Source organism: Pogona vitticeps, chromosome 4, assembly GCF_051106095.1.
Source record: "Pogona vitticeps strain Pit_001003342236 chromosome 4, PviZW2.1, whole genome shotgun sequence".
In the NCBI taxonomy this organism is placed as follows: domain Eukaryota; kingdom Metazoa; phylum Chordata; class Lepidosauria; order Squamata; family Agamidae; genus Pogona; species Pogona vitticeps.
Window position 1 is genome coordinate 215,005,094 of NC_135786.1, and position 24,064 is coordinate 215,029,157.

Below are 24,064 nucleotides of genomic sequence, written 5' to 3' on the forward strand. Positions count from 1 at the left end.
AATGCCAAAACTTGTAGTGACTGCAGAAAAATAAACTGTACAGTATAAGACATTTATTTCACGTTTTCTTAAAAAAAATGCATGGAAGAATGTATAAGCAGTGCAGAGAAGTAGCAGAGGATACATAACTGGGATTCAAATATGATTTTCAGTTAAGGCAATTCTTTTGTGCCTGTATGAACATGTATCCATCTGCTCGCTTTGATTTATAACCACGCACATACCAACCAAATATTCAGAGAACAATGATGGATGCACTGGTCAGCTTAGCAAGCAAACAAACAGCTTGCTTTTAGCCATTTATCAGTAATCAGCCGTTCATTTACCTTCAGCCGGGTTCCCTGCCTTCCTGTTGTCAACCGGCTATCATTTGGAGAGCTTTTGAGATTAGAACTCTTTTCATTGCTTTTGATGTATGAAAAGTGCTCCTTTGCTTTCAGGTTGCCTTTGGTGAACTGCTGTCTCATGTTATAAAGCTGTGCTCCGTTTTACCAGGCCATCTCTGGTCTCTCTCTAGCCTCTCTGTGACACCTGAGTTACTTCTACAGTTGCATTTTAAAGGCGTGTCTTTTTCACTTGTACATCTATGGTATTATCTGCTCATTTATTTACCTCATGAGATCTCAGGGTGAGGTAAAACAACAACAAATTTAAAACCATTCAACACATTTTAAACCATTTTAAAAATGAGTGCTTATAATAAGACTCCTACTCAAACCAATGGCCTTAAACTTAAAAGGTTTGGTGAAATGCCATGCTTTTGTTTGGCATTAAAATGAAGTTAACATCTACACCAACTGAATCTCCAGTGGGGGAGCATTCCACATCCGAGGTGGGACAGCAGAGAGGTCATCTCTCACATCTCTTTGCAGTGTGTTCCTCTCCTTGGTATAATACAGGGCAGTGCTTCTCTGAGGCACCTCTTCAGATACCAAAGTCCTAAGACTTTTGCTGCACCACCTCAGATTTGAACTGTAAGTACAATTTCAATTATTGGTTCCACGTGATCTCTCCCCAAGCTTTGATGTGGAGCTGTGCTATAATACTGTATGTCTTATATGACATATAGAACATGAAGCCTCGTGACTATGTTGGCGGTCAGAGCTCTTGGGATGATATATCTTGAAATAATCTGCTTGCTACTGTTTCTTAGGTATGATTGCACCAAGTTCCAAAAAGATTTGTAACAGTAGTCCTTCAGGTGGACATCAATGTCATCACGCAAACCCAGCTGGAGGTCTTGCCTTGACGTGAGCCTATGCTTTTCTGAAAGTAACTATGGAGAGAGCTAAAGCTCCACCCATGAAATATACAGGTTATAGAATCTATGTAAATCCAGTAAATCCCAAAACACTTTTCTTTGCAGGCATATATGTGACTCAAAAATTAAATTACAGATGAGCATACTGTCATTCTTGGGGACAGGAGACAGCCCTCCAGAGTATCTTTGGAAAGGAAAGGAAAGGAAAGGAAAGGAAAGGGGCACAAACAATTGCAGGGAGAAGAAAGCAATAGTAGATATCAGCTCCCTAACTTCTTTGAATGTGGGTGTAATTCTGCTGAATACTAGCTTGGATCAAACCTTGTGTTACCAAATGAGACAAATTAAACTGAGCCTTGGATTATAGTAAATTCAGTTATGATACCTTTAGCATAGGCTATAGCAGTATCTCTTTGAAGAACAAAGAATCTGAATTTATGTCAGTGGGCTCATATGATGGTTGTATTACTGTTGATTGCATAGGTTTAAATAATTTACTGTCAGATAAATGATTATTAGATGAGAATTTCTATTCCAGTAACACCAAACTCTATATCAAACAGGTCAAAGAATTAGAATAGTGTCTTAAACTGTGTTATGTTGAAGCTGAGGAAACAATAATAAAAATAATGAGAATCATTGTCTCATATATTTGTCTGTCCCTCTCTTGGATGTGTATCTTAACATGGTGAGAGGGTATAACTGTATCAGGGAAGCTGAGACCAATATAATCCAGTAGTTGGACTTTATTAAGAGTCTAGATTTCTAGGAGGGTCACCCAAGGTGTAGTGGTCAATCGTGAAACACTACACTAAGGTACGTTCATCCTCTTCAGGCCTTAACAGTTGCCTCAGTTAGAGAATTCATAATTTCAGTGTAGAAAAGCAGCTAGTGGGCAGCAGCAATAATGGAAAGTGATGCTGGAGGTGCATCTTTTATAGAAAACAGCAGAGATATTCAAGCTAACTCTTGGTAGTACTGTACAGAAAGCAATGCCAAACCGCTTCTGAATATTTCTATCTGAAAACATTGTGATGACATAATCTAAATGAAAAAAATGTAAGCCTGGAATGGAACATCTAAACATTTTAAGCCTTGGGGTGAGCAAACAAAAGTCAGTGGGAATGGAACATTTTTCATTTGGATAACAAACTCAGAAGAAAGGATGTGTCTCTAATAGTGAAAAGAGACAAAACTCAAGTAGGGACTATAATACAAGTCTGACTGAATATTAGCAATCAGATTTCATGGAAGTGCTAGGAACTTAACCATCATTCTAGGCTGAGCTTGAATTCCAGGTGATGAAGAAGGGGCCAGAAGCCACTGGCAATGGTGCGGCTAAAAAATATTGTAAATAAATAAATAAATAAATAAATAAATAAATAAATAAATAAATAAATAAATAAATAAATAAATAAATAAATAAATAAATAAATAAATAAATAAATAAATAAATATTAAGCTTTTGTGGAAATAGCCATGAGGAAAATGACTGCATACCAAAATAAGTTGTGCTGATAATTATGAATGAAATCAAAATAGATTGTGCTAATAATCATGGGGGGGTGTAGTACAGAAGTAGGAAATAATACAACACAGGATTGGATTCAGACTGGTACTCAAGTTAATTCTACACACACCCAAAGAAGGCAAGGAAATGCGATTGTTGGAGAATTAGGCCTTGGAGTTAAAAATGAAGCAGGTGGGAAATCCACAGAATTCTATAAAGCCAGCCATTTGTTTATTACAAACACATGCTTCTGGAAACCTAACAGCCATACTTGTAGATGTCACTAGATGGCCAACATGGAAACCGAATAGACTATATAACTGGAAACAGATAATGCATAAGACCCAACTAAAAACCTGGATGTTTAAGAAGGCCTTCCCTCCAGTTAATACTTAATTCTTTTTTCTTCACTTATCTTTTGTTATCTTTCCATCTTGAAGAATCTGTTTATTTTTTTATAATTTTTATTTTGGTTATGTATATGTTATTCTTTATTTGTCTGGAAGCTGCCTAGAGTGGTTGCAATGACCAGATAGGCGGGGTATTTATTAAATGAATGAATGAATGAATGAATGAATGAATGAATGAATGAATGAATGAATGAATGAATGAATGAATGAATAAGCTCTATTTCTGCTCTCAGATGTTCAAACTGGATAAAAACAAGGAAGAGGTAGTAGAGATTGCATTGCAGATATACGTTGGCTACTGTAATATACCAAAGAATTTTGGGGAAAAATTAATTTGTACTTTGTGTGGATCATAGGAGTATGGATTTTTGTAATGCAAAGTAGTGTGCCACAACATTTAACTGTCCTGTTATAAACACTGGACAAGTAGCTACTCTTAAAACAGAATATAGAGAAAAGAAATTGTTTCCAATTTGCAAAGGTGTCTGACAAGAGTATATTTTATCTCTCCTCAGCCCCGGTCAATCTCTATTGAGAATATAACATACAAAAAGGTGGAATAAATTAAGATGAAAGAGTGACAGTTTGAGGGGAAAAGATCTGGGGATGATATATTGTTCACAGAAAATAGCAGTGACTTGGAAATAACTACTAATGGAGATTAAAGAAAAAAAATTCCAAAGCAGTTGAACATTCAAAGACGAAGAAAGGTCTACTGAAGAACTGCATGACTTTTATGTTGACAGTAAAGAAATTGTTACAGATTTTCTATAGTTTGATTCATTAGTCAAAATGGAGAATGCAGTCAAGATACCAGAAGTAGATTGACACTTAGAAGTGCCAATATGAAGAGAATGGTAGAGATCCTGGAGTGTGAGGATGTGTCACTAGAGATCAAGGCCAAGACATACTGTAGTATTTCCCAACTATTGTATGCAGATGTTAAAGCTTGACAGTGAAGAAAGCTGATGAGGAAAAATCAATTCATTAAAAATGTGGCATTGGAGGGGAGCTTTACTCATACTATGGATCAGAAAAAAAGACAAACAAGTGAGTGCTAGATTAAATCAAACCTGATTTGCCAGAATGGGTATGGGGCAACTTGCTGCCCCTGTTTCTGTAGTGATTGCCTGGGGGGGGGGGAATCCCAGCTGCAGCCACTTCAGAAGGTTTGTTGTGTGCCAGAAGAAAGGGCTTTGCGTGCCAACTGTGGCACGCGTGCCATAGGATCGCCATCCCTGGCCTATAACAAAGCATGTCCAGTGTTAACATGCTGTGGTTGCAAACACTTTAGCCTTCGCTTTAATAGCATATTACCCAGTCTCAGCAATCCCCCCCCCCGGTTTGTTTTGCTTTACCCTGCTTTGTGTTGGTTTTGGTACAACCACTTCTTGGAGTATGTGGTGCTTCTATAAGAATGGGCAGTTTTTCAAAAGGAGGCAGTTCCTTGGGCATCATATCGGGCCATCAAAGAAAGCAAAAAGTATGGATATATACGAATATATGATACAAATATAGGCCATGTTTTTTAAAAAAATAATTTAGAAAATGTAGAAATTTTAAGATTGGAATGGAAAACTTTATTCTATGATTCATAAGACTTTATTATGAGATGAGAAGGATTTAGAGCAGGGATAGGTAATATTCAGCCCCTCAGGGCCAATCTGCACTCCCCAGCACTCCCGTCATATTATACACTTAAAAAACCTTTTTAAAAATGTTTTTAAATCCCCTGCACTCTTTAGTTTAGGGCATGCAAAGCAATCTTGACATGTTTTGCAGCACTGTTCAGGCCCTACATAACTCCTTAATTAAAATAAAATAAAATAAAATAAAATAAAACTCTCTCTAGCCATTCAGAGTGAGTTTCCCGCTAGCATTTTAAACCCAGGGATTTTGGGTTGGTTTTTTTTTCTTATACCCATTTTGCAGTCTGCTGGAACAATCTTTACCAAGCTCCCGTAAAATTTAAATATCCAAATTAAGGCTGTCAATAGATTTGATAATGGCTCTAGGCGCTGTTTATGTGCACCACCATAATCTATAGTGTTTTGAGGGGATTGGGAGGCATATTGCAAGTTTATGGTGGGTCCTCAAAATGTTGCTTGAACCCAGAATATTTCTATGAGTTAAGTAACAATACTGTATTTAGCAGAGTAATTTATTATACTAATTATTATGTTCTGTTAAGTTGATTCCAACTTAGGAAAAACCTATAACAAAGAGGAAATTCAATCTGCATCAGCAAATACTATTGTACCAGAATTTCTTGTGCATATTGCTTCAGTTTCTGAGTTATTCTTATAACTGAATAACTAACAGGAAATGGTATGTCACTTTGCTCTTACTTCCACTGTAAGGTCCATAACACAACCCTCCCCCTTTACCCATTTGGCTATTTCTTGTTTGCAAATTTACAGTAACCTGATACTGCTACATTGAAATGTTACATGGTTGTCAGTCTTGAAAATTGTGGCATTTACTTGTGAAGAGGCTTATGAATCCAGGATCGCATGTGAACAATTTGTTGGCTTGCTTGCCTTGTATTTTCTTGTTTTGCTTGGAAGTTGGAAAAATATGTTTTCTCATAAGATCGTTGTTTTCCAGTGTATATATTGGAATGCAAGTCCTTTATGCTGTTAGGATAATATAGCTGCCTAAACTCACAATATAATTCATGCCGCATTCTGGCCCTAATAATAAAAACCACTTGAACATATTTATCTTAGTGTTTTAGGATACCCAGCAACAGTGTGCACTGGACATCTACTGCACACCCTTATCTACCCTTATCTCTCTGTCTTTTCCAAATGGTTTTGAATTCAAAGGGTTAAGCTAGTAAAGTCAGTTATCTCAACACATGACAAGGAAGAATTTACCCGAGTTCCCTACCTACTAGCATAGCTTTCATCACCTTTTTTTGTGGGGGCTGCTATGACGTGAATGGAAGGGGAAAATGCACTGAAGCAATCTAATGAGTTAACTATCAACTTGACATTTTTCAGCGATTGAACACTTTTTTCATGTTGGAATTCATTTTCTCAGAGAAAGTGTAGAATTCCTCTGATTTTAAAGGCCCATCTGGTTATGCTCAGGGATTTAAAATTATTCTTTCAGCATAAAAAAAAAACTTCCAAGTCCTGTACTGTACTATAGTTCTTCGCCAAACTATCCATTTTTAAGCCACAAATATTTTCCCAGTACTTTCAGATTTTTATCTGGAAAGTATATTTTATCAGTATTTTTAAATCTTTTTTTAAAAAAAATAACAGTTTATCTTGATAGATGACATACTGTGTTTTTTCATTTTATTTTAATTAGCCATTGTGAAACCACATTCCCTTTTGTTTTATTCCTTTGAATACTGTTTAATTATGGCTATCATGCCAGATATCTTAAAGGTTATTTTACCAATACAGTTTCATTTAACATAAGCCATATGGAATCAATACCACTGTTTCCTAAAGTAAATGCTTGGAAAATCTTACATTCATATGTTAAGAGTGCACATCCTTTCCTCATTAGTTGGAAAGTACAGGGATTTTGGCACAGGTTCTGTGTGGAAGCATTGTGCAGCTTTTATATGGATTTTGTTTTTAGCCTTTGATGACACTGTTTAGAATGGGAAGTATCTAATAAGTAAAGCATTTTGTCTAATGTGCTGCCAGTGTGTTTAATATATGCCTGGAGGTCTGAAACATTATCTTCTACACTGCAGTAATATGCATTTAATTCTCTGAAAGCAGAAGGTCGAACTTTTAAAAGGGACTCAAAGTACATTTTCAACTAAAATAATTCGAAACATATGTGATAGGGGACCTGAGTAATGTACAGTTGGTTTTTATGGTTTAATCATGATCATGTTAATGCACACCAGTAGCTAATTAAAGAAAACTTTTATTGTTCATTTTAAATGGGTTATGTAAAGAGTAAGTGAACTGATATAAATGCAGCTCAGTGATAAATGTTACCATTACATTTGCTATCAGGAAGCTGATATTGGTGGTTTTGACATCCTTAAAATATTGACCTATTTCTTCCATAACAAAGCAAGGAATGTTTTTAGAGTTCTTGCATTTGGAATTGTTCACCAGTATAAAAGGCTCTTCAGCTGATGCCCAGATTTATTACCAAGCTTGCCTTTTAAAGTTAATAGCTGCAAATCCTAACTCAGTACCTGGCTAAGTGACATGTAAAGATATATATCCTCCAGGAGCATCTGTAACAGATTGCAAGGACTCTGTTTTGCCACAGTCCTCTATATCTGCTGGAAATTCTTTCCTAGAGGCATTACTTGTGGGCTAGATTGGAACAGCAAGAGGCAATACCGGCCGGTTTGCTTCTAACCATGGAACTGGCTCTCCTTAGAAGGCCATATGAGCTCAAACCTGGCTGTTCCTGGAGGCAATGGTGACTTATGATGACTCAGAATTGATGGCACTGTCAAGGTTTCTCTTCAGTTGCCTATCTACTGTTTTTTATGTTTTTATTCATGTATTATTTGGTTTTATAGATTTGACCCTCCAAATTGGCAATATGAAAGCAAAAATAGAGTACAAAACTCAAGATAAATTTGGGCTTCAAATCCCAGTCAAGAAAACTGAGATTCTGTGTTGCATACTACATTTTTAGAACATGTAGTATGCAGAAATAGAAAATAAGTGTTATCAGGCAGTTGAGTGAAAATAATATTTCTCTTTCATTAACTGGCAGTGCAAAGTCTCCATAATAAATTTAGGACTCAGCATTCATGCAGACTAATCTAGAAGTTGTCCCGTGGTTAAATATTGCTGATTGGCATGGTCACAGTAATCAGTGTAGTAGAAATAGTAATTTTAGAAACAGGAGAAGGATTCAAGTGGGCAAATATTGAGGTAATGGGACCAGTGGCCATGATCTTAGTTTTTTTGATGTTGAGCTTCAGACCGTTTTTTTCACTCTCCTCTTTCACCCTCATTACAAGGTTCCTTAATTCCTCCTCACTTTCTGCTATCAGAGTGGTATCATCTGCATATCGGAGGTTGTTGATATTTCTTCTTGCAATCTTAATTCCGGCTTGGGATTCCTCCAGTCCAGCCTTTCAATGGGGGAGAATAAAATTCACCAAAAATTAACAAAGACCTCAGAACAAAGCCAGATTAAGTTGCACACGTTTTACAAGGTGCACTAACAATTCCAAGCATTTAAATCAGTTTTTGAACATTTTAAGACACTTTAAAAATAGCGAAAACGGACATCGCAAAACCATTGAAATGCATTGAATAGGCTTCAATACATTCCAATGGGGGAAACATTGTATCACTTAGCGATGTTTCCTATGGCGATTTTTGCTTAAGGACGGCAATCCGTTCCTATTGGAACGGATTATCCGGTTTTCAATGCATCTCTATGGGAAAACGTGTTTCGCTTAGCAATGTTTTTCCATAGCAATATTTTTGGGGGAACCAATTAAAATCGTTAAGCGAGGCACCACTGTATTTTTCTTTACAGCATCAGACTTTCATTTCACTTCCACACACGTCTGCAGCTGAGCACCCTTTCGGCTTTGGCCCAACCACTTCATTAGCTCTGGAGCTACTTGTCCTCTGCTCTTCCTCACTAGCATGTTGGACGCCTTCCAACCTGAGGGGCTCATCTTCCAATGTCATATCTTTTAGCCTTTTGTTTCTGTCAATGGACTTTTCTTGGCAAAGATACTGGAGTGGCTTGCCAGTTCCTGCTTCAGGTGGATTGTGTTTAGTCAGTACTCTCCACTATGACCTGTCCGTCTTGGGTGTCCCTGCACGGCATAGCCCATAGCTCCTCTGAATTACTCAAGCCCCTTTGCCACAACAAGGCAGCAATCCATGAAAGGGTAGTTAAAAGTACAATACATTAAAACTAATCTAATACAAACTAGAATTAATATGTCTCAGAAGCTTCCTAAAGATCAGCAAACTCTCTCCTGTTCATACTAATCCTCTGCACAAATTTGCCTCTAAACAACCCCCACTATTTAAGCCCTCCTCCAACTTGAGATGCAGATCAGATGCCCTATAGGGCTTGCCTGCGACTTTTATCAATGGGCCAAATGCTGGTCTTCAGCTCAAGCAGACTCTTATGTGTGCTAATGGTCCTTTAGATCTGGTCTTAGTCCACAGAACATTGTCTGTGAATTTTTTTATATTTTAATGCACTTAAACTTGGCCCAGAAACCAATAGACAGCCAATATAACTGGCACAGTGCCTTGGAATAGCTGGAGCTAGATGTAACTAGAACATGTATTACTAAGGCACGGCCTGATGAACCAGGTGAACTTTCCTGAAATTTTGGCATGAAGCACCCCTCCTGTCCTGATCAAGAAGCCACCCTTACTTCTGACAGTTAATTATGATTTTTACAGTGCAAGCTACTTTTACACTTTCCTCAAGTGTTCCAAAATGGTGCCATATTGAAGCTTTGGTAAAATGAATTTCTACTTAAATCTCATTGGCCAGAATCCTCTTTATTTACATACTTGTGGAAAGATGATCAGATATGAATTTCCTTATCTGCAGCATGTTCACCTTCATGCACTTGATCTTGTAAAAGCTGCAAAACAGGCACACAACCCATTGCATAACCAACCATATGAAAAGGAGCCAATCAGAGGTACAACTGTTGTGCTGTTGCCTTATATGCATGGTTTTTCTCCAATTCTGTTTTGGCCAATCATTCCTGAAAAGGCAGATCATTAATCATTTAAAATTCCTTTATTCATCTTTAAAAAGTTTTATTATTAACATTCTCTGAATGGACTACAGCATGTGAACTATAGCACTGATTAAAGTAACATTGACTCTGTAAGACATGTTTTCCCCCTGCAACATTTTTTCCAGCATGTAATTATATATGAATAATCTTTTCCCTACAACAGAGAAGCACTTCCTGAGTTTTCATGAGCGACTCCCATTTTTAAAGTTTAATTTGGCAGGTTTTCTTCACAGAATTATCTCTCACTCTTGACCTTATGTTTATAGGGCAATTGTTTGTAGCTGAAATGGAAATATTTAGGATGTGGCTGTTTTAAGTTAATGTAATATTTTCCTTCCTAGGTTTCCAAACAGGAGCAGAAAAAAATGGACACATCTGATGGAGGTACCGTTGAAACATCTTCACGTTACAGTGGAGCCCAAGATAGTGGCATTGGAAGTGACAGTGTTAAAATCAGGATAGTCCAAATAGAACAACACAGTGGCACCAGTCACCACCGCATTGCCCGTCCCTCCCGACAGTCTTCTATTGTGAAGAACCTGAATTTTATTCCATTTGACATTTTTATTACAGCAAGCCAAATCTCCTTTATGACATATTCATCCAGCAGTTTACCTAAGTCAAAATCAGTGGAAAATGAGAGAGATGGCGAGAAAACTAGCAAAAGTACATTAAATTTTCCAGAAAGGGTTGATCATGATTCCAAGAGAACTGTCACAGCAGGCATTTCATCAGTAACTGCAGAGGATCTCCTGAATGGCAACAGTACTTCACCTTCTAGTAAAAAGACAGGTCTTTTATCCCTGGAAAGTCTACATGCTTCCACAAGATCATCTGCTAGGCAAGCTTTGGGTATAACAGTTGTTCGACAACCTGGGCGCAGAGGAACTGGCAACTTGCAGTTAGAGCCATTTTTGCACCTTGTCATATCCCAGCCTTCTCTGATCTTAAGCTGTCATCACAGAAAACAAAGAATGGAAATATCTGTGTTCGATGCAGTGCTCAAGGGTGTAGCTTCAGACTACAAGTGTACAGGTAAGATCTTTTATAGTGTGCCCACTACCCAATTCTCCTTTTTTCACACACAAAGAAAAAGAAAAATGGTAATATTATTTGTTCTCAGCCTAAGCAACTAATATTGGAAGAAGAAACTGTTTACAGACTTACTTGATTCTTAGTTTGACTGTCTATTTACTTTCCAGCTTGCCTGCCTGTTTATTGGTTTGAATGCTTACCTGGATAGTGTCTGGTTTGCTCTTAAACCAAGAGTGGACAATTTCAGCAGGGCTGGGGGCTACTTTTTTGATTTGCTGAAACCCCAAGGGCCACATTCAGAAGATGGCAGACCTAAGGAGGGAAAGAGATAACCAAAGAAACTAATGTGCATATTTAATTTTAAAAATTATTTTAAATTGTTTTTGTAAAATTTGCCAGGATGGGTTTTTGCTAACTAATCCTGGGGCAAGGGGCTCATGAAAACATGGCAAAATTGCCTTCCATGCCTTATATAGGATATAAGTGGACTTTCTGAGCAAAACCTTTTTTTTAAAAAACTGCAAAGCCTCTTTGGGGTATGTGGAAGGAATGGCAGCCCAGATGTCCTGGGGAGTGCAGAATGCTCCTAAGAGTCTGCACATGAGCTTACATGTTGCCTTCCTCTATTCTATATCATAGGAGGGCAGATCTCAAACTTAGTGAGGTTTTTTGTTTACTAGAATCCTGAGATCTATCAACCTGTTGCAAAAAGACACAGTGCTGAAAGCCTCCTGTGATTTTATGCCAGCTCAATGCCAAGGGTATAACTTTTTAAAAGGAATTGCCTCAAGTTAAGAAGTCATTGTAAACATTATCTCTACCAACCAGATGCCTATGCTGACTTCCTAACTTGAGGCAATTCACTTCCAAAAGTTGTGCCAGTTGTGTTACACTTGAAGGCATAACTGATGGGATGATGGCCACATATTCAAATAGTTTTGAGACCAGGAATCTGTGTTGACCAAAACATAATGGAGCTGACTGCCCTTCTATATAGTAATAGATCCCTGGTCACCTGAGTATGTCTTTATTTCAGTAACTTAACTAAAGGTGTTGTTTTTCTTGTTACTATTCTGAACAATTGAGAGTCCAAATTCTGGACAACTCTATTGCAAATCACTTAAGAGATTTACGGGTATGTACTTATCTGTCTTGTGTCTTATCGATCTTGTATAGACCAGCAGCCCCAGCATTCTCTCTCTTCTGTGTGCTCTTGTCTATATCCTTCTTTGCACTATTACAAGGAATGCAGCAGGCATATCAATAGACCAGTCTTTTATTCTCAATTTCCATATGTTGTAGTTTCCACCTAACGTTTTAGAGGAAAAGCCAATCATTAGTTCTGATTAGAACAGACACAGTGCATGAATGGGAATGCAGGTCCAGTTGACTCAGTACATCAAGTCTGGTTGGGACTGAAAGTGAGACTTAGTCCTTAAAGTTTGAAACACTTTTATATTTGTCAATCAGTTATTTATGTGTTCTAAGTTTTAAAACATTCACAACTTCAAGTAAGTGGTGGTAATTTATCAAATAACTAAAAAAGCTATTGGAACGTATATATATTATTGCTGCCAAATTGCTTCTAACAAAATTTTCAAGGTGTGTGAAATGCTCAAGGGGTAATTTCCTATCGGGAGCACCAAGTGAGTTTCCATGGCTGAGCAGGGATGTGACTCTTAGTCTCCTGAGCTCTAGTCCAACGCTCTATCTGTAACATCATGTTTGCTTAGGTAGTACTAGTTTATAATAACATAAGAAAACCCTTGCTGGATCAAACCAAAGGTCTGTCTAGTTCAACACTGTGTTCACACAGGGGCCTATTGTGAGAAGCCCACAATGAGCTGCGCCCATTCACTAATTTCTTTTTAGCATGTCTGAAGGAAAAATTATGTTTTACATTACAACTTCCAGATTCCCCAGCCAACATACCCACTGTGCAATTTTGACAGTTGTCATCCCCCCGTCCCCTAAAAGACTTTCTAAGTCCTGACCTAACAATATATTTGCGAAGGCTTTCACGGCCGGGATCTGATGGTTGTTGTGGGTTTTTCGGGCTCTTTGGCCGTGTTATGAAGGTTGTTCTTCCTAACGTTTTGCCAGTCTCTGTGGCCGGCATCTTCAAAGGACAGCACAACGACCAATCCTGACCTAACCTTGCAATAATTATTTAGAAAATAAATAGGTATGTGTCATTAACAAAATAAACCATGATGTGGCTTCGTAACATTTTAATTGCCTCATGCTTTCAAGAGAATGTGGTCAAACCCATAATTCCATCATTCATGAGTAATACCGTATGGTCATTTCACTGTCAGCGTCAAGTTTGGTAATTTTATTTTAGTTTTAGTTTTAGATTTCACCACACACATTTCAAGGATATTAGCACATATTTACTCCCAACAAATACGGAATTAGAAACCCAGCACACCTTAATTTAAACCATTTGATTCAGTTAGCATCATCAATATTCAGGATGGTTTCTACAATTCATCCTGATGGGTCATCTCTTAATAATTTATGGGGTATAGTTGTATTTTCTTTAAAAAGGTAGGGGAAGGTAATAGCAAATTCACTCTGTAATGCTGACAGGGAATAAAGCCAGCAAGGAAGCATCTCAGAGGGAAGCTAATATATGCAATGCCTACATGCATATTCTTGGGGAAGAAAACCCATTTCTTATCTGGTGCAGAGTTGGAAAATATATAACTTTGAACCTTAGCACCCAGAATCTCCCAGCCAACATGGTCAGTGGCTAGGGATTCTGGGAACTATAGTCTTTAAAAAGTAATTTAGTGAAAAAGTAAATATTTAGGCCATTTTGGGGTGTGTGTGTCTTTTTAACGTATGCAATGTAATTGCATTACTGTAATATCATTTTTAAAAATTTGATAATGTGACAAATGTCCTAAAAGGAATGTGTTAATCTTGTTCCACATCAAACTAAAGCCCGTGTGTTTCAGTATGCTTTTTGAAATTGCAAAAGGACTCTCATATGCAAAACTTTATATGAATCATGTGATCAAGTTAAGCAATACATTGCAAAACAGACTTTAATAGCCTAATTCACATGATATGGCCATATTCAGACTATATGTGAAAGTGAGTAAGGTAGTACAGTACTGTATACTGAATGTACTGAAATTATCTGAACATCATTCAGTGGCATTTTCAGTAAGTATCATAAAATATCAATAGAATTAAGAGTTATGATGGTAACACAGCATGTGCTTATCAAACCAAAAGAAAACAATCTTGTAGCTGAAATTCTTCTATATTTTTTTCTTGATTAAGCACTTAATACTTCTTTTTTAAAAAACTCACGGAATCATTATAACAAAGACTGGGCTGCCAAAGATTTTAGAAGTTTTACACAGTGATGATTTATCATGTACATTATCTAGGACATAAAGTAATGTACAGAATCAGACATGAACTTTGAGTCACAATTGTGAATATTAAGAATGGAGTAAAGGAGTCCTATTAAAGAGGCCAAGAGGAAAAGCTACTGAAGTTAACTTCAAAAGCCTAGCAGTTAAAAGGGATTGCAATGCCAGTGAAACTGCAAACTGTATCAAATAACCTATAAGTAGAACCATTCTATTGCATCTCCAAGCATGTGTTTTTCTGATCTATAAGGCCTGTGTATAGTTTATTTCTTCTCTTGTTAGCTGGTTTTATTTTTGTGGAAATAAAATTAAATAATGGCCAAAGATAATTTTAATGCATGAATATTAGGAGTAAAATCTAGAATATAAACTGTTTTAGACTGCACACACTAAATATCTTAAGTTTAAGGAGGTGATAATATAAGGATATATTGAAACGTCTGTCTGTTTTTTTTGCTATTTTGTTGTTGTTGCTGCTGTTGTTGTTCATTCTCCAAACTTCAAGCAATAATATATTTTCATTATGTATGATCATGATATTGGCAGCAACTCTGTTGTCAAATATATGCTCCCATAAGGGAAATCTCATTTGTCTTGGGAACCAGTTGCCACCCATTAATGAGTTGCTGACTGTGTCCTAAAAGCATGCATGATCATGTGATTCGGCACACATCCAGGAACTTGGGCATCTCATTATTAATGAGCAGCATTTCACCACCAAGATTTATATGATTTTCGTTACAGAAGCATCAGTTAGAAATATGATTCTAGCCATTCCACAGCTACCATATTTCCCAGAAAATAAGACAGGCTGTTATATTTATTTTTGCTCCAAAAATGCATTAGGACTTACTATCAGTGGATTTCTTTCCATGTACAACAATCTACATTTATTCAAATACAGTCATATCATCTTCTGGTTTCTGCACAAAGATGGAGGGTGGGGTTTCACTTAACTGGGTCTTATTTTGGGGGTAGGGCTTATATTACGAGCATCCTGAAAAATCATACTAGGGCTTATTTTGAGGTTAGGTCTTATTTTCAGGGAAACAGGATATTATCTCCACTACATTTACTTAGACAGACTTATTCTGCTCATATTTTGGAGAATGAAAAGTAGGAGCAAAGATTTTTCAATATACCCAATTTCTAACAACTTCCCCATATTACGAAATATGTGTAATTATTGTAAAAAAAATGTTGGGATGTATTTAAGGTATACATGGATCATATGTGTACTTACACAATATATACAGTATATCAATGTCAGCCCTATGTGTTTAATACATTGATGTGCAAATCCTTATTTCACTACTAAAATGCACCTTTAGCCATTGTTTTAATAGTATGTCATAACATATCCCTGGTAGATCCTGGAAAAACTCTCCCAGAAACTCTTGACTACTGCAAGTCATGGTTACAGACGGCCTCAGGAGAAATAGATACCAAAAGTGGCATCCCACCTCCTCTTATCACGTTTCAGATTAAAGACTTTCTCAATGGGCCAGGTAAGAATACCATCATGAATTGCAAACTGATATCTAATAAATAGCAATCGGTTATAGGGTCAGTATGTGATTTAGACAGTGCTACTGAGCAGAATAAATTCTAGATTTTAATTACAAGGTGAAGTAGTTTTGGAGAAAGTTATCAAGGAAATGTTATCAAGTAAAATAAGGTGTCGCATTTCTGATCTGCGGTCAGGAACAGTATCTTATGCTAAAAAAACCCTGTGTCTTAACAAACATGGAAAAAAAAACAGGCATGGGTTCATGTTGACATTCACACTTGTTGAAAAACAGCCCTGACAATTGCTTTGTGTTTGGGTGAGAAATGATTAACTGATGAAAAAAGGAGAGCTTCTGAGATTTTCCTTTGCGTGGGTAGTGTCACTTTGTGAATGGTAGTGAGCAGAAGAGGATATCCTGTAGACCAGTGGTGTCCAACCTTGGCCCTCCAGATGTTCTTAGACTTCAACTCCCAGAAATCCTGGCCAGCAGAGGTGGTGGTGAAGGCTTCTGGGAGCTGTAGTCTAAGAACATCTGGAGGGCCAAGGTTGGACAAGCCTGCTAGACCATCTTGACTGGGGCTGTTGGTGTTGTCAATATTCAAGCTGCCCTTTGTTATGTAAAGCCTGGCATTCTTTTTCCTGCCGACAATGCACACATGGTATTGTGCAGGACTACTGGGCCATTTCCTGGCTTTTTGAATTGTAGGTGCAGAAGCACAATATCCCAGATTCATAAACCAGAGGGGTTTGTTTGTTTGTTTTTTGAATAATTGAATATGATTGAGAAAACATCAGACTTTTGTCCTTGAACAGATGTAGTCAGGGTGGGGTGGAACTTCAACTACAGTGGACCCTCTACTTAAGGAATTAATCCGTATTGGAATGGTGGCTGCAAGTCGAAAAGTCTGTAAGTCGAATCTCCATTGACCTACAATGCACTGAAAACCGATTAATCCCATAACCAGTGGTTTTTATTCTATTTTTATTCCATTTTGGTTTTTTTCTGGTCTGTAAGTCGATTCTCTGGCTGCAAGTCGAATCTAAATTTTGCAGCCAGAGAAGTCTGTAACTCTGTAAGTCGAGCCGTCTGTAAGTCGAGGGTCCACTGTACGTGGTATTGATTAGCATGTGATTTCTCTGAGTTAGCCTAAGACAACTCACATTTAAAAAATATTTTCTGCAAAACAGTTTTTAAAACCTTGAAAGAGATGTTGATGATAAATGTATTAAAGCCTGACTATTGTTGGTCTGTTGCAATATATACTTCATGGGGTTACCCTTCAATTTTGTGCAGACTCTGCAGCTGGAATGAAATGCTTTAGTTAAGCCAACCTACTAGCAGGACATAACACAATGGAATGCTTTATAGCTAGTCTGATCTACTGGCAGGAATGGACTGAGCTAGAATCATAAAATCATCATAGGTTTGAAAGGGACCTTGGAGGTCTTCTAGTCCAATCCCCTGCCCAAGGCAGGAGACCTCATACCATCCTGGACAGATGGATGTCCAATCTTTTCTTGAAAACCTTCAGCGATGGGGCACCCACATCAGGAGGCAAGCTGTTCCACTGCTTAATGGTTCTCACTGTCAGGAAATCCCTCCTTAGGATCTTCTTCTGACAAGTTTCCACCCACTGGTTCTTGTCCTACCCTCAGGCGCAATGGAGAATAAATCGATGCCCTCTTCCCTGTGGCAACCCTTCCGATATAAGAAGACTGATATCATGTGTCCCTTCAACCTTCTCTTTGTTAAGCTGAACATTCCTAGTTCTTTTAGTCCTTCTTCATAGGATTTAGCCTCCAGTCCCCTTAGCATCTTTGTTGCTCTTTTCTGCACCCCTCAGCGTATTTTTTGTTTTGTGGTGAGCAGAACTGGACACAGCACTCCAAATGCAGCCTCACCAGCATGGTATGGAGTGGTACTATCACTTTCTGTGATTTTGATGTTATTCCCCCGTTGATGCAGCCTAGGACTGTGTTGGCTTTCTTGGCAGCTGCAGCACACTGCTAACTCATCCTTAAGTGGACACCTAAATCCCTTTCACAGGTACTACTGTCAAGCCAGATACCACCTATCCTGTACCTGTGCATCTGGTTTCTCCTATCTTACTTTTCTCACCACTGGACTGCATCTTATTGGATAGGGCCCAATGTTCAAGTCTGGCCAGATCCTTGAATGTTAAATCTATCTTCCAAAGTATTAGCAATTCCCTCCAGCTTTGTGTCATCAGCAAATTTGATGAGTGCGCCTTCAATCCCGTCATCCAGGTCATTTATGAAGATGCTGAAGAGCACTAATCCCAAGACAGAACCTTGAGGGATCCCACTGCAAACTTTCCTCCATGTAGATGTGGTTCCACTGAGGACCATACTTCAAGGGCGATCAGTTAGCCAGCTGCAAATCGTAGTTGTGCTTTCTATCCCACTTTGTTCTATCTTACGCAGAAGTACGTTGTAGTCTACCTTATCAAATGCCTTACTGAAGTCTAAGTATACTATATCCACTGCATTTCCTTGGTCCACTAATTTAGTCACTTTATCAAAGAAGGCAAGAAGATTTGTTTGGCTTAACAAACCTATGCTGGCGTTTAGTAATCACCTTGTTATTTTCTAGGTGCTCACAAATCTACTGCTTGATTATTTTTTTCAGGATTTTCCCAGGTATTGATGTCAATCTGATTGATCTGTAGTTTCCTGGATCCAATGTTTTCCCCCTTTTTGAAGACTGGAACCACATCAGCTTTTTTCCAGTCCTCTGGCAGTTTGCCCGTGCTCTAGGACCTCTCAAAGATTTCATTTAGTGGTTCTGAGATCATAACTGCCAGTTCTTTTAGTACCGTGGCATGTAAACCATCCGGTCCAGGAGACTTCAACTCATTCAAAGCAACTAGGTGTTCTTTTACCACTTTCTTAGCTATTTTGACCCGCTTCACTTTCCTGTCTCCCACAGTGCTGCTTCTGACAGGATGAACCAATTTTTCCTTTTGCGTAAATATGGATGCAAAACAATAATTAAAAAGTTCTGCTTTCTCCATGTTTCCTGTCACCTTCTTGTCAACTTCTCCCACTAGTGGGCCAAACATTTCCTTGAGTTTCCTCTTGCTCTTTACATGTTGAAAGGAACTTTTTTTTTTTTTTTTTTGCATTTTTGGAAGTCTTAGCTCCTTCTCAGTGTTAGCCTTCTCGACTCCCTCCTTGCAGATTCAAGCTATTTGCAGGTATTCTGTTCTAGTTATGAGCCCCTTTTTCAGTTTTTTATCCTTTTTGTCCCTTACCTTGTCAGAGAGCTCTGTGTGCATCCACACCGGTCTTGTCAGATGTCAATTGTTTTTCTTTCTCTGTGGTATTGTTTTGGTTTTGGCCTTTATTATCTCACCTTTCAGAGTTTCCCAAGCATCCTGAACTGTTTTTCCCTTTAGGATTTCCATCCATGGAATCCTTCCTATTACATCTCTTAGTTTGTTAAAGTCAGCTCTCTTAAAATCTAGAACATTAGTCTGACTTGGTACAGTTACCTTTGACTGCATGATGTTGAATTCTTATATGACATGGTCGCTTTCTCCTAAAGTTCCTACAAATTCCACTCCCTCAACTATTTCTTCCCTATTATTAAGTCCAGTATGGCTGACCCTCTAGTTCCCCCCACACCTTTGGGTAATAATATTGTCAGCCAGGCATGCCAGGAACCTGTTGGATCTCCCACTTGCTGCAGAGTTGGTTTCCAAGTTGATATCCAGGTACTTAAATTTTACTACAGTTGTGTGTTTCCTACACATCTCAGCTAATGGATTTGCAAAATGTTCATCTATTTCCTCTGCTTGGTTAGGTGGTGTGTAGTACACGCCTACAGCTATGTCATTCATTTCCCCCCCTAATATTCACCCAAAGAGCTTCAAGAAGGCTTTCATCCTTGGTCTACTATATTACAGTACAGGAGTACTAATTCTTTACCTAGTGACAGGACAAACCATCACTGCTGAAGGAACTGCACTGGCTGCCTAGCTGCTATCACTCAAACAAGTTTGAAATGTCAGTGTTAGAATACAGTGGTACCTCAATTTACAAACTTAATCCATATTGGAGCGTTGTTCGTATGTCGAAAAGTTCGTAAGTCAAGGCAAGATTTCCCATAGGAATCCATTAAAAATCATTTAATCCATTCAGGCTGTTTTTCATTCATATGTTGAGGCGCTGTGTGTAGGTAGAGGCATTAGTTCCCATAGGAACTAATGCAAAGCCGGTTAATCCGTACGCTACCACTAGGGGGAGAATTTTTTTTATTTTTTCTTATTTTGGCCTAAGATGAACTTGGGTCAAAAAAAAGGGCAGGAAAGGTTTTTTGTTTTTGTTCTTAAGTCGAGGCTCCATTCACAAGTCGAAGCAACATTTTGCGAATAGAGCCGTTCGTAACTCAAATCATTCGCAAGTGGAGACATTTGTAATTCGAGGTACCACTGTATAAGGCTCTAAAGATCTTGGAAGCTGACTGAGAATTTGTTGCTTTCTTTAAAAATCCATTTGGTCATTGAAGTTATCTAGAAAGGCACTCCTGGTGGTGCCACACACTCCTCAGATTTGCTTTGAAGTAGTCAGAGCATGTTTGCATCTATATATGCCATGCTCTCCGTCTGATATGTGAAATGCTCCAATAATTTTTTATTTTTAAACACCAGCTGAAAATGTACTTTGTGAGCCTCCCCTATGTAATTCAGCCTATTTTATGGGCAAGATAAATATTGCATTTTATTTTCACATATTGTTCTATTGTGTGTTTATTACTATTGCACTGATGGGTTTAAAATATTCAACTATTTATAAGTAAATACTGTACTGTAATAAAGCACACACCCCTTCCAGGTATGTTTCCCTAGCCCCATCATAAGCAAAGGAAACACACAGAAGAAAAAATACAGCTGAAAAAGAGAAGGAGAAGTGGTGATGTGTAGATTTCACCACAACCATGGGAAGCCTTGCTTTTATTGGAAATTATACTCTTGAAATTGTGCTCAGGAGTCAGAAATTATCCTCTGGGGAGCTTGGCACATGGTGATTCCCCTTCATCCCTGATAGTTCCCCAATATTAAAAGGATAGAAAGACTCCAAACTTGCCATTTGTTGCCCTTCCTCTTTCCCTAGAGATATGGCATTTTTACATTGAAGGTACAGGAAATAACAGGGAGTTCTCAATTTTGGAAGGGTTTCTGCCTTGCTATTTCCCCAGTTTTTTGAGGGGAGGGGGAATGCACCATTGCTATTCCACCTCATCATTGGCTATCATGCTTTGCACTTCCTTAACTAATGACTCTGGGTAATTTCAAATGGTGTGGCATAAGTACTGACACACAATAAATAAAAATGTAACCCTCAAGAGTTGAGGTGGAAAAACCACTTGACTATTATAATTTTCAAACAACCCCATCAGAATCAGGTAAGTAGATCTCAACATAGAGCAACAAGACTCTGTGTGTGTGTGTGTTTATATATATATTCCATAAAGTGTAAATAAATACACTGATAACAAATGTTAGTGATTAAAAGTGTACCATTTTATAAATGTACAAGCTGATAGCTCATGCTAAACAATCATTAAAGATTATATTGCAACTATAAATATTCTGAGGTGTATACGTTTGTTACTGATAGCTATAGAGACAACAGAGCTAAATTTGTTTTATAGTACATTTCATTCAACACTGCCAACGATAGGAAAATATATTTCATCTACCTCAAAATTCACAGGAGAAATAAATGTCAAGTTATATAGTGTTTCTAAACTTTTCCTATTCATATATGATATGGTTAAGGAAAAAATGACCTTTTATAACTTAGCCACTGATTTACTTTTTTCTTCATTTTGTGCTAATAATTACTAACGCATCAGTAAAAACTCTGTCTTCTTAAGTTTGCATTACCTGAATATATGTTAAGCTTGTCTGTGTACCTCTTCTCCTGCCCTGTCCCTAGTACTTCAGATGCATAAATGGTGATGTGAAAGCTGTGGATGGGGCTGTTCATGTGGCTCTTTGCCACTCATTGTTACCTGCTGGGGTGAAATGTTCCAGTTTGGTACAACAGATTTAGGCAATCAGCTGTCTATCTGTAGTAAAGTTATTCAGACAGACATTCCCCAGTAGGCAGGTGTCATGCATCTGAGAAGTGGCTGTCAGAAAAGTCAGTTAAATTTTTGTACCTTTTCAGGTCCAGAGGTATGATTTTAAAAGCTGCCAATTAATGTTTTTTACATGAATTATCAGCATCTAAAATTTAGTTTAATTCATCATGTGCCATCATTTGCAATCTAATATGCACAAACTGTACATATTACGATACAAAGTGATATACATTCCAGTTCCTCAGTTGATTGATGCTGGCCATTGCAAAGATTATCAAAGTGTTTTGTTACCTCACTGTTATTTTTGATTAATCACTTTCAGCTTTCATATAGACCATGGGAGTATTTTGGTTTTCTGACATGCTTTATAATAATATTTTGTCATAATGTATCTATGACAAAATATGTTATATTATGTAATTTATTATGAGAAATGTATTTGTCATAACATATTAGAAAAACTGTCAATGATTCATAAGATCTGACATATCTAATAATTGCTGATTACCGGTCTAAGAAGAACCCAAGCTTTTCTTTTTGTTTTTTCTTTTGTCATAATCCTTGCACATGCCATTTTCTTGGAAATACTTTTTATAGATGAAATCATTACACTTATTTAATTCTTGCTGTTTTTTTTCTTTATCATACTTCAGTCAGTCGAAATAAGAATATAATTAACTTTGTTTTATCATTTCATTAAAAAATTGAAAGATTTTGTTTGTCTATGGGTGTTTTCCCCCTTCTTCTCCTGCTTGCATGTTGTGATGAATAACATGCTTCTAGCCCTACATTTAAAAAAAAAAACATTTTGTAGGGTTGCCTCCCCTCCTTTGCCTCCAATGGCAACAACTGTACCCATTAGCAAGGTCAGTGGTTTGGAGAAACCTGGAAAATAGCTGCTACCAGAAACCTACTACAATAATATCTCCAGCAGGTGATAGATTAGTTGGAACAAATTGGAACCATTGCGCTTTGACAATCCTGGTTTCTTTCAAGCTGTTTTAAAATGTCGTCATTTTAATACACAATCTCAGCCCTGCGGAACAGTCCACAGCAGGTTAATTTGAATCATATGATGTGTCACTGCCCTCAGTTGACATGAGCTCCATTCCATGTGTGAAGCCATAATAAATCCATTCCCAACCGAGGCAAATTCCCTGTGAGAAGGTGAACTAATCCAGGCCTCACACTGGCATGTTAGCCCTCCATAATTGAAAGCAGGGCCACCTGTTCCCAGCACAGTTAGCCTATAGAGAGCGAATTAGCATTAGATCAGATACTTACTATATTGAAAATCATTCATATTTTCTTGCGAGTTCAGCTGTGGGCTGCTTAGCATGACATCATATATAAACCTAGGAATGTGCCCACTTGATCCCAGTTTAACAGTTTTGTTAACCATGGTGTTGGTTAACTTTGAAATGAGAATTTTTTGATTTAATGAGAGTTGATATGTGAGAAGGGGAACTGACCGGGGTGCAGATTTTTCTAATTAACTTAGGGTCATTTGCAAAACACTTGAACACTCTGGTACGGCTATTTTTTCATTGTTTTTTATAAACAGCCTTTCAAAATCATGACATAACTATAAGATTGCTTTTCTTAACAGAGGGAAGAGAATTATTTTTATTTATTTATTTATTTGATTTACACCCGCCTATCTGGTCTACTCGACCACTCTAGGCGGCTTCCAGTATAGGATAAAACAATAAAACACAAGAACATTACATAATCATTTGATTATGCCCGATAGTAAATATTTGTATAATACAGGTATGATTCCCTTGTTGCAAAGCTCAGTTCTAGCGAATGCCTCAAGCAGGGAACAATTGTATGTCCTCCATCAGTTTGAGATATCATATATCATCATACTCTTATCTTTCACTTTCTGTTATTATCTCCCCACTCCCTCTCCTTGAGTGTTAAATTTTTCATTGTATGAGTCTTAATTTTGGATAGATCTATTGGTGCTGAATTCTGGATCTTAGAAGAGGTTATTAATAGCATCTCCATTCTTTACCACAGATATTCTGTGCATTCTTAAATTAATCAATACATACATGTGTGACAAACCCAGACCTACTGGGATATGCCACAGTTTCAC

The 24,064-nt window shown here is 37.6% G+C and overlaps 1 protein-coding gene across 4 annotated transcripts in view; it reads left to right on the forward strand.

The window, feature by feature from the left end:
• The window catches only part of VPS13B (vacuolar protein sorting 13 homolog B), a 495,255-nt gene that overhangs the window by 306,190 nt on the left and 165,001 nt on the right, over window positions 1-24,064 (forward strand). For all 4 annotated transcript variants that reach the window (XM_020785369.3, XM_020785367.3, XM_020785370.3 and 1 more), the window contains exons 34-35: window positions 10,256-10,949; window positions 15,709-15,846. In XM_020785369.3, coding sequence (XP_020641028.3) covers window positions 10,256-10,949; window positions 15,709-15,846 — 832 coding nt within the window. The remainder of the gene's footprint in view (window positions 1-10,255; window positions 10,950-15,708; window positions 15,847-24,064) is intronic.